This window comes from Ylistrum balloti, unplaced genomic scaffold (assembly GCF_031769215.1).
Source record: "Ylistrum balloti isolate Yb309-2 unplaced genomic scaffold, AGI_CSIRO_Ybal_v1 Utg371292, whole genome shotgun sequence".
NCBI classification, from domain to species: Eukaryota; Metazoa; Mollusca; class Bivalvia; order Pectinida; family Pectinidae; genus Ylistrum; species Ylistrum balloti.
The window spans coordinates 174,822-187,330 of record NW_026782693.1 but is presented as its reverse complement, the minus strand read 5'-3'; the positions used below and the strand labels follow the sequence as shown (position 1 = coordinate 187,330).

The 12,509-nt window shown below is 32.4% G+C and overlaps 1 protein-coding gene across 1 annotated transcript in view; it reads left to right on the top strand.

The window, feature by feature from the left end:
* The window catches only part of LOC132561853 (protein phosphatase 1F-like), a 38,781-nt gene extending 35,679 nt beyond the window's left edge, over positions 1-3,102 (top strand). Inside the window, 2 exon segments of the mRNA XM_060226561.1 lie at positions 1,902-3,038; positions 3,041-3,102. Coding sequence (XP_060082544.1) covers positions 1,902-3,038; positions 3,041-3,102 — 1,199 coding nt within the window.
* Positions 3,103-12,509: the final 9,407 nt, after the last annotated feature.

The window sequence follows — 12,509 nt, the reverse complement described above, 5'->3', positions numbered from 1 at the left end:
TTCAGACAGAAACAAATAATAACATTGTGTGGAACACTAATGATTACAGTATTGGTTTTTAAAAGATTAACAATATTTCTGTTTGCTGTGCTCTTGAGTTTTTTGCTAGTACGAAAGTAGTAAGGACTTTGGATTGAAACATACCATCTGAATGTACTTTATGTTATTAATCTTTTCCACTTGTGTATAAATATAGAATCCTTCTTAGGGAGAACTCTATATACAGACCTCCTGAATATATGACTTAATATCTACAAAAGCTGCTGTGTATAGAGTTCACATGTCTGAGGGTCATTTGTTTAGAGTCCATGTTCAAATTGACACTGTTCACCTGTCTATTCAGAACACCTCTCTATTGAGACCAGCTATATATAGGACACTTTACCCTAATTGCTCTGGATGATATATGACCTCACTTTCAAAATGACCCTAGCTGTTTACGGGATGATGAGCCCAGCCTACCGACTCACAAGGCCCATATTTCTCAGATCCTTGGGCTTATGGCAAGATAAATACAATAACATAGAGAAATGTAGATTTATTTTTATATTCACATAGAAAATGTTTCTTATTCATGTCACTAACAGACACAATTTGCTGTAAATTTCGAGAAAATTTCACCTTTGGCAAGTCACTATGTGCCTGAAAACATGGCAGCAACCTACAGCTGTCGCTGTTGATGACAAGATTCCCCTTAAACATGTCTAATGTGTTAGCTCCACATTCAAGACGTTTGGTTGGGGGCTAGGTTTCATGTCTGATAATGTAATTTGTGTTGCATTGTTTCCTGACTGTTCAGGAAATGAAAGTTTACCATGGCATTGACTGTCATGTTACTAGTGAACAACCCTTTCAGGTTCTGTTTTTCTGGTTTTGTGTACCATGCTTTGTGATTTGTCAATTTAATAAGATGATTTGTGTTCTCTCTTTTCATTGGTGTAAATCTGCAAAAGTGTTTCTGAAAAATAACACTTTTATAAATGAAATATTTCTCTATATTTCACAGGCAAAAATGTGATAAATTGTTAAATCAAGATGACCAAGATATCAGGTGTGTAGGGAAACTTTGGTAATACAATGTACTTGAAACATTTCAATTAAATAATTATGTAAATATTCATGTTTTTATATGATGTTTAGCCTTACATAATGTAATGTTGTCTACCTGTCCAAGTTTGTCAGGAAAGTAGTTGGGATTGTGTAGATAATATTCTTACATAATGTAATGTTGTCTACCTGTCCAAGTTTGTCAGGAAAGTAGTTGGGATTGTGTAGATAATATTCTTACATAATGTAATGTTGTCTACCTGTCCAAGTTTGTCAGGAAAGTAGTTGGGATTGTGTAGATAATATTCTTACATAATGTAATGTTGTCTACTTGGCTAAGTTTGTCAGGAAAGCAGTTCGGATTGTGTAGATAATATTCTTACATAATGTAATGTTGTCTACTTGGCTAAGTTTGTCAGGAAAGCAGTTCGGATTGTGTAGATAATATTCTTACATAATGTAATGTTGTCTACCTGTCCAAGTTTGTCAGGAAAGTAGTTCGGATTGTGTAGATAATATTCTTACATAATGTAATGTTGTCTACTTGGCTAAGTTTGTCAGGAAAGCAGTTCGGATTGTGTAGATAATATTCTTACATAATGTAATGTTGTCTACCTGTCCAAGTTTGTCAGGAAAGTAGTTCGGATTGTGTAGAGAAGAGGTATCAAACTGAATTTACCCAGCCTTTGTTATGCATTGAGAAAATTCAATAAAAATTTAAATGTTGAAAGAAACAAGCCAACAACTCTACAGCAGCTGATGTTTATGACAAAATGTATGGGAGCTATTGTTCCTTATCTGTATTTAATACCAAACAATACAAGAAAATGAATTCATTTTGTTTTTATTTTTAGGTGATCCTGCCCATAAAAAGTTTATAATTAGTGATGCTGACACATCAGGTTTTTCCTTGGATGGCACCGAGGATTACTTAGTGTTGGCTTGTGATGGACTCTGGGACATAGTATCACCAAATGAGGTTCCTAGACTAGTGTACGATTATCTCCAGGATTCCAAGGGAGATAAATCTGGTGTGGCCAAGAAACTTGTGACTTGGGCTAAAGAAAATGGATCTACAGATAACATAACTGTTGTTGTTGTCTTTCTCAGGGATGAAATTGCAGAACCACATGTGACACAAATGTTTAAATTCGGCCAATCAGAATCTCAGGGAAATGAGGATTTTGAGCAAGAAGATGGTGAGAGGGAAAGAAACTCTCAAAGTCAGAATAAAAATAATTCAAACCATAATGACATGACAAGTGGGACATCCAATGGAAACAAAGACAGTATTGACTCGTCACAACAAGGAAATCAAGACAACATTGACCAGTTAGACACCGACGAGTTAAGTATACAAAAGGTTCTTAGTGAGACAACAGACTCTGTCAACCACCACTTCCCTCTACCTAAAGACCACATCCTGCGTAAAGACACTGTTTTTATAATAGAACATCCAAAAACCGTAAAAACACCTAAATCACAGGAGGTACGTTCAGTAAGTATGCCAGACAGAATATCTGAAAAATCATCCTCTTCCACTCAGAACATTCCAGATATAGATCATGCAGCCATTCAGCTTCAACATCTTCCACACTGGGAGGTTCGTGAGCCCCTGTCCCACCGTGAGCAATTGTCTAAGGAAGGAGTAGATCACCGCCAATATCGTCATTTGCCTCTCTCCCATCGTGAGCCTCTTATACATCACCAGGAACTGGAGCCTTTGCGCGACCTTAGACTAAAGGTCAAGAAAAAGGCAAAAAAATCTAAGAAAGAGCACTCTAACAAAGACTCAACATTGAATGCTTTAAAGAAAGTTAGTAAACGTCATAATAACTTAGATCCAGTCATTTGGGCCTTTACAGGCAAAAGTCGTGCCCCCTTACCCAACCACAAACTTAATTTGACCAAGTCAACTCAATTTGCTTCTCCAAAACGGGTTGCCTTAGCAACGGTTTACCCAAACTCTTCTGTGCAGGAATCGCAGTTAGTGCAGTCAAGTCCTGTGATGAATCCTGTGTCAGATTTCTTTGTGGACAAAATGCTGCGATTTAAACCTCAGACACTGGACACCATTAGAAACAGGGAGAATATCCCCAATCCAGTGTTTGACCTTCCTCTGTCGACCTTCACAAACTCAGCTTCCAAAACAAGCACTACCTCTTTAGCACAGCACCCAATGTCCATGATTGCAGGCAAGACTAATAATGTATCGGGTGAGGATGCTATCAAGGTGAGGAACTTTCATACATCTTGGCGACCACGGAAGACATCAAAGCTTCATAACAGTGCCTTTTGTGATGTTCCTCCTACACCATTAAGTAACGTCAAAATTCTTCCCAGTCTCGATGACTGAACACATGCCTTAGCCATAAGCCTTACACATTCATCAGTATAGGTTTCCAAATATGTCAGTCATTTAACATCAATTACATGTTGGTGATCATGCCCATGACAATGTGTTGATACCGACATCCATAACTACATGTGTCAAATGATACATGTGAAGTTGTAGCTAATTGCCAAGGCCAAATATGGTAGGATGACAATTAAACAACAGCATGCTGTTAACATACTCAGGACTTATGCAAGACACACATGTTTTGCCTAAAAAATAAACAAGGGCTATATTAGAGGTCAGTAGAATATAGGTAGTGAAGGCGGCCAAATGTGGTAAAATGAATATCTCTCAACACAATCTGAATGTTACAAAGGTCAAATTGGATACCCAATTCAAATGTCACAAAAATCACATTGGTTACCCAATTCAGATGTCACAAAAATCACATTGGTTAACATCAGAAAAGCTGGTGATAAAGAAGGCCTTTTGGGCCTCTTGGAATACATGATCACTTCCATATAATTTACATTATGTTTTTGGTCATTTATTTTTGTTCAAAAAGATGCTGCCTTCCTGTTCTAAAATAATTTCACCATTTTGGCAAAATTTAGTACCAGGTTCCTCTCGATTGCTTTTTAGCAAAATTTACCTCAGGGTTCTTCTCAATTCCTTTTTAAAATTGATTGTGTAAATGGAAATCACTGGTATAAAGACATGAAAGGTATTTGATTCAAATTTTTCCTTGTAACATTTTCAATTTTTTTTTTTAAATTCTATTGTCATATTTGTGGCTTTGATAGTGTATATAGTAAATTAAGTTCCTAACATTGATTTGTAAAATGCCTTGAAATGAAGAAGAAGAATTCTTCCTTAATCAATTATAAAGATTCTGTTTCTATGGTTATTATCATATGTGTAATCATTTAACTGCAATAATTACTACTTCTGTTGTTATATACCAGATTTATATTCTCAAGATAATCGTCGTCTATCATTTCCTTGTTTTTTATCCTAAATAACCAAATATATGCTGCAATAATAGATAAACCAGATGTTTTTACTAATTATGACAATTTTCCTATTTTCTATTTTTGATATAATTTTGAGAGATAACACCAAAGTGTTTGGCACACAGCTTTACTTAGTTTTAGCATCAGCTGAGTGAATTATTTGCATTCAATGTTTAGATACATATACATTTGTATAAAGCTGTACAAGATGGTCTCTTTGTATTTGTCAATTGTAGGATAATAATCTTCAGGTTCTAATAAGGAATGGTGTCAGTACAGGATGATTACACTGTAAACATACCTCAGATCCTTCAACATACATCTGTATGTTTAAACTTAGCCAGGTAATGGAGGATAAGAGTAATTAAAACCTCCTTACATCTATATAACCCAGGGACATAATTACAGTAATTACACCTTAGGTCTGTATATTTATATAACCCAGGGACATAATTACAGTAATTACACCTTAGGTCTGTATATTTATATAACCCAGGATAATACAGTAATTACACCTTTACACCTTAGGTCTGTATATTTATATAACCCAGGATAATACAGACATAATTAATTACACCTTAGGTCTGTATATTTATATAACCCAGGGACATAAGTACAGTAATTACACCTTAGGTCTAATTACACCTTAGTATATTTATATAACCCAGGGACATAATTACAGTAATTACACCTTAGGTCTGTATATTTATATAACCCAGGATTACACTAATTACACCTTAGGTCTGTATATTTATATAACCCAGGAACATAAGTACAGTAATTACACCTTAGGTCTGTATATTTATATAACCCAGGGACATAATTACAGTAATTACACCTTAGGTCTGTATATTTATATAACCCAGGGACATAATTACAGTAATTACACCTTAGTCTGGTTATTTATAGAACCCAGGAACATAATTACAGTAATTACACCTTAGGTCTGTATATTTATATAACACAGGGACATAAGTACAGTAATTACACCTTAGGTCTGTATATTTATATAACACTGGATTACAGTAATTACACCTTAGGTCTGTATATTTATATAACCCAGGATTACAGTAATTACACCTTAGGTCTGTATATTTATATAACCCAGGATTACAGTAATTACACCTTAGGTCTGTATATTTATATAACCCAGGAACATAATTACAGTAATTACACCTTAGGTCTGTATATTTATATAACCCAGGGACATAAGTACAGTAATTACACCTTAGGTCTGTATATTTATATAACCCAGGGACATAAGTACAGTAATTACACCTTAGGTCTGTATATTTATATAACCCAGGATTACAGTAATTACACCTTAGGTCTGTATATTTATATAACCCAGGGACATAATTACAGTAATTACACCTTAGGTCTGTATATTTATATAACCCAGGATTACAGTAATTACACCTTAGGTCTGTATATTTATATAACCCAGGGACATAAGTACAGTAATTACACCTTAGGTCTGTATATTTATATAACCCAGGATTACAGTAATTACACCTTAGGTCTGTATATTTATATAACCCAGGGACATAATTACAGTAATTACACCATAGGTCTGTATATTTATATAACCCAGGATTACAGTAATTACACCTTAGGTCTGTATATTTATATAACTCAGGATTACAGTAATTACACCTTAGGTCTGTATATTTATATAACCCAGGGACATAATTACAGTAATTACACCTTAGTCTGGTTATTTACTGGAGATGAGGAATGTCGAGTTGGTTATAAATTGGTTCTTGACAAAAACAGACAATGATATTTGACACAAAAAGGATATATTTATATCAAAAGCAGTTGTTTTTTTTTATCAGGAAACTATAGACTCAAGGAATAACCAATAATCTGATTAAATTTTAAGATTAAATGTCTGAAATATATAATTTGTCAATAAATATTTTTAACCTGTTTATACTAGGTGAACCTAGTAGATAGTAATTGATTTAGGTAGTTGTGGATTGCATCATTAGGGATCTGTGTATGCAATAATTATTTTATTTTTGTGTTTCTAACTTTCTGATATTTATGTAAGTACATAGATTTGTTGCAGTTTGTTGTATAGTACAAATTTATTATTAAAAATTGTTATTTTATGCATCACTATTTATCACTTTCAGTTTAAATACAACTCAAGACAAAAAAAAGAAAATTTATGCTCCACATGGTAAAAGAAACAGAAAAAATTAAAAAAAGTGAAAAAAAATCTTTTTTGATATTTTCTAGTGAGTGTAAAATCAATAGATACAATGGAATGGCTGTAGTTAGATTATATGTGTTAAAAAAACTCTAATACTTCAGTGTAATTTCAGAAGAAAACTGTTGTAATGTTCCAATTTAGTAAATTGGTGTTTAATATCAATCAATTTGACCATTTAAATTTCTGTTGGAGTACATTTTGATTTGTTGGAGTTGTACAACATTTTGATTTGTTGGAGTTGTACAACATTTTAATTTGTTGGAGTTGTACAACATTTTGATTCCTGTTGGAGTTGTACTTAAGCTGTAGGTGGTTTATGGTATAACTGTGTTGGTGTGTAGCACCTGGTGACAGAAGGCAGCATATATCACTTTTTTACCATTGTTACACTACAAATGTTGATATTACATATTGTGATGATGTTACACTGATGTCTTTACCCTCCTAATTCTGTACTTCATATGAAAAATTCTGACTATTAGCGATATATATCTTTGTGTTCTGTGAAACCAATGAAGAAATATCGCTGAAAGTCTGTCTGAATCTTAAGACTTTTCTATAAAATGTACATATAGTTAAACTTTATTATACTGCCTCCAGTTATGTTGGCGATATGTTAAGAGATACACAATGTATGAGTTTTTTTCTTTTAAGAAATAGCTCCTAGAAATTTGTTGATGGTACCTACTAATGAATGGCAGTTGAAACAAGTGGCTGTATATGTGTATGGTCAGTATAAGTGAATCAGTGTGTATCTGTATATCTGTTACATTCTAATTTATAAGTACTCAATAAAAATGTACTGACATTTTCTGATGTTGTAAGCTCAGGTTCAATATTTAGTCTCCTTAAAGTTTCTCTGGTCTGTTATTTACAACAATACAATAATGTTCAAAAACTCTCAAGTGTAAATTTCATATCTAAACTTCATCTGTGAAGGTTTGGTAAAGGTTAGAATTGAGGTGTCCTTGTCTGCAATATTTTTGATTTTGGAATAAAATGCCTTAAATAGATACATACTGTAAAAAATTGATAAAGTAGTAATTGTATCATTTTATTACTTCTGTAAAAAGTAAAAGTAAAAAAATTGAATTATTTTTTTACTTCTATTGATAAAGTAAAAATAGTATCATTTTTTTTTTACTTCTATTGATAAAGTAAAAATAGCATTATTTCATGACTTCTATTGAAAATGAAACTGATAAAGGAAAGAATTCCATTTCATGACCTCCATGAAAAATGCATCCCATTTGTATCAAGCTTTTTGTGAAACCACAAAATATTGAACCACCAAAAAAGAAAACTTTCCATAGTTAATCACTTGTGACTGGAGATTTGTTAGTACACCTACAATCTATTTGTTGAGTTTTATGTATCGCTGGCCTGATCTATTATTTCTTGTTTGTTGTATTATTGGTACCTAGTTTTAATATTAAGTATTTTTCTTTCTTTTATGAAGTGTTTAGAATAGGTATTTACATATAGTATATTTCTGTCCAACTTTCAGTATTAAACTGGAAAAATAGTCTACAAGTAGTCACAGCTTTAAGAGGTCACCAAAATTTGGCATGAAAATCACTTTATTCAAGTCACATAATATAGGTATTCATTTCATAATGATTCTATTGACTTCTAAGTGAAAGTAAGATATTTAAGGGTCAAGGTCATTTGTACTGTCTTGTGGCCCATCGACCGTTGGAATCTTTGAAGACCAAACGGTCAAGGTCAAATGTTTGCAATGAGATAAGAAATACTTTGACTTGGCTATTATAATGATAGGTGGTAGATAAGCATTAAGTACTACACCAGCATTATCCTATTTACTGGAATAATTTATATGGACTAACAATTACTTTTATAGAAATTGTAGCATATTTTTTAGAATGAGATTGGTGTAACACTGATATGTATTTCTATGTATAACATTGATGATGGAATACACGTTAACGAGGTTTATTTAATTAATTATCTATGATAATCAGACTGTGTGTACGTCACTAATTACTCAGATAACTTGAGTTTTATTTAAATAATTATCTATGATAATCAGACTTATGTGGACTTTACTAACTACTCTGATAACATGAGGTTTATTTAATTAATTATCTATGATAATCAGACTGTGTGTACGTCACTAACTACTCAGATGACCTGTATATGTACAAAATCATTTTGTGTGCACAATCAAAATAATAATATTGAAGTTGAGAGTTGAGGTCACTTTACCAGCCACAGCTAGTGGGACCTTTAGACAAGTAGTGTGAGTGTCCAGCTAGAGACTGCATGGTCACTTGTTCGAACCATGGAGGGTGAAGTGTATTTTTCATTAACCCATTCTTATTACACAAATTAGCATCAATATGTTTGTAAAGCATGTCCTAAGATATACTTATCAATACCTACTTGTCCTTGGATATCTACAATATATAGAAACATTTTAAAGATATCAATATATATGCACGTATGATGATTTAATAACTTTTCGTGTAAATAAAACTACACATATTTCTGAAAAATTACACAAAATAAAAGTGAGAGGTTTTCGTGATTTATTCACTTGTGATGAAAAGCACAGATTATCACAGGAAAATGGTACACAGATTATCACAGGAATATGGTACATGTATGTTAATTAAAGCATATCATTTGTAAGACAGACCCTGTTTGTATGACGGACCCTGTTTGTATGACACCTTTGTTTCTGTTTTAGATTTTAAATCCTTATTTCTGTTTTCGTTTTAAATAATTTGTTTTTGTTTCCCTAATGTTATTGTTGCTGTTGTCAATTTCGTGTTCAGTCATGTGTATATTGTATTGTTATCTAGTTTAGTCAACTGTGTCAATATTATCAATCAGACCATTTATTAATTTACACAGAATTCACAAAGAACTTTGTAAATGTCCTTTCATCAAGAGAAGTACATGAACTAGATGCTTTGGTAACTGGGGAATCTTCAAATTCTTGGTATCTTGAAAACTCTACATTAACAAAGTACAAGTTAGTTTATAGCAGACCTTTTATTTATCAGTTTTTACTGGTTTTGTTTAAAAATAATCATGATATTTACTTGACTTGATGAATTGACGATAATAATGCATTTATATTTAATTTTGTATTATATAATACTCTTTTTCACAACCATATCATGTACCAGTAGAATTTGATACTAAACACAATATAACTTACCTCATTATAATACATTAAGTGTTACTCTGTCATGTATAATGTTACAATGATGCTCCTGGTCTGGCCTTGATTTCAAGAGAGAGAGAGTTTGGTGGGGAGGGGAGGGGGGTTAGTTTTTAATTTGATAACACATCTTTGATAAGTTTTTCAGACAATTTTCTCAAAACGTGCTTGTTATATGTTTATGATATGTCAAGGAGTCAACATTAATTAGGCTGTACATTTATGTTTGGTTATACATTATTCGAGATTTTTTATATGATCCTTAATCCTTAATTCTCGTCCAGTGGAATAAAAACTTGACAGATTATCAATTTGTTGACTCAGAATATAGGGAAACAAATGTAGCTGTTTACTCTTAACCACAAAGACATCAGTGTCCCCTGTATAAAAAAACCTGGGTAGATGTGGTAGAATTTAGGTCAAAAACTTTTTTTGAACAGTTTTCAATTATAAAAAAGAATGCAGGTTTTTGTTTTGATAAATCAAAAAAAAACATTTTATCACACAATTATGCATTTTATCAGTTATTGTGTGATATTATCTTGTTTTGTTTTTTATGACATGTGCTTTCTTGGCAAAGTATTTAATAATTGATGATCAAAAACAATCAAAGAACTTCTATAAAGGAAAAATCCTCACTCAAATGCCTTGGGGAATAAACATGTAACGAAAAATAGATCCACTCATACTCTTTTGTTGTCCCTTATAATTGGGGTGTATTTTCTGATGTTTTGTGGGAAAGCAAACAGAAAATTTATCCTTCTAGGTCTGTCAGAGTGTTGAGGGGACTAACATCTAAAAATGTTAGTTATATCTTCTCTATTAAGTGAACTCACTTTTAGAAATTACATGTGGTTGACCTGTCAGTTATTTTATCATTTTCATCAGCTACTGATAAAATTTCAGAATTTGTAATTTTATCTGCATTTTGTAAAATTGACAGAAATTATCAGTAAAGATTTAGTTGATAATCATGCAGTAACCACCAACCTTATTATAGTAGAGGATTAATAACAATAATGTTACTTATATAGAAGTTTTAAACTGAAATCAATGAATTTTTTTTTTTTTTTGTAAATTATAAAGGGATTTATAAAAAGGCAAGATTTAATTATAAATGTATCACCTAACTACCTTTTTTCAGTGTAATAAATCCCATTACATAAATCTCGTTGTTGTACATGTTTAATATGACCTAGTAGGTTTGTGATTGACTAAATGTTCCCTGTTTCCATTGTGACATCATAACATCATGGGGTCTTTTAAGCACAGAAACAAATATCGCCAGTTTAAATTTTGTATCTGTCTAATAATGCTATCTTTACAAAAAATTGAAAAAGTATGTAAGGTATGTGATAAACAGAATCTTACATTTGTTTTCATTCCTTATGAGATTTGCATTTCCACATCAGAAACTTGTCACTAATTTTCCTTTAAGCTGAGGTAAAATGAATGTTTAATAAATCTCACTTGAATGGAAACTTGTGTAAGAGATCAGTGGCCATTTGATGTTAATGGTGTCTTCCAAACAAATAATTTCCTAGCATCAAGAACGTGTTTGAGTAATTAACAACATTTATTATACATGTAATGACACGAATAAACATATTTGTACTGGAAGTTGTCTGCTGTTGTATTCAATGGTGCATCAGAAATATTATATATAAAGAAAATTACCTGAGGTAATGTAATTTGCTGATTCAGTTGGAGAGAACTTAAGTTTAATTTTTCCTCTTTAACAGTCGGTAAGTCTGTTCATCATGTTTTCTTCTGAACACAAATTCTCTTAAAAGTCACATAACACATGTTCCAAATACTAGTATACTTATCATTATCACCATGGCATTCTCCATACAATGCAGTTTTTTCTAAGCCATGACTTCTCCTAAACGGTAGATGACAGAGGGATGCTGAGGAGTAGGGCATGGTCCTTTCTGGTATAGGACATTAACAAACACGTGACCATATAAGGCTGAGAATCACTCTCCTGTTCAGAAACATTAAGAGAAAGTTTTGTAGAATGATACAAGTAATTGAGACCTTTTGGTTAGTTATTTTAAAGATGTCAACACATTTTAGCTCTGTGATCTGACCTTAAAAGTGGGTCAAGGTTACATATTTGAACAAGCTTCACAAGATTTCATATGCATGACTATTGTGACTTTGAATATGACTTTAAGGATTCGAACCAAGCCACAATCTGACAAAGGCCCTTGACCACTTGTTATTTGGAATTATAGTTAAATATGAACTCATTGGATAAATAACAATCCAATCCACAAGAAGCCAATGTGCCTGCATCACTCACCTGGTATTCCAATGTTTTCAAAGTGTGTCCATATCAAAAATATTTCAACAAACTTTGAAAACCAGAAGACTTACACTGCATATACCTGTCTTCATTTTTAAACTGATAAATCTTTAGTCAATACAATTTATAGGCAGGTGAAGCTGTTTAGGTGTTTTAATGAATTTGACACATGTGTGGGTCAAAGTAATTTCCTTTCACTTAAGCTTGCCAGGCTCCAAAGAACCTATCAACCAAATATCTTGATTCTTTCCGCCAAATTTTATCATCCCCGGAAGCTACCAGCCAAACATGTTGATCCATTTGTTATTGAGAAGAAGTCACTTCAATGAAAATATTGGTGCCAGATGGATGTTGGACTGACAAATGACAGGTTGTCTTCAGACTTGCTA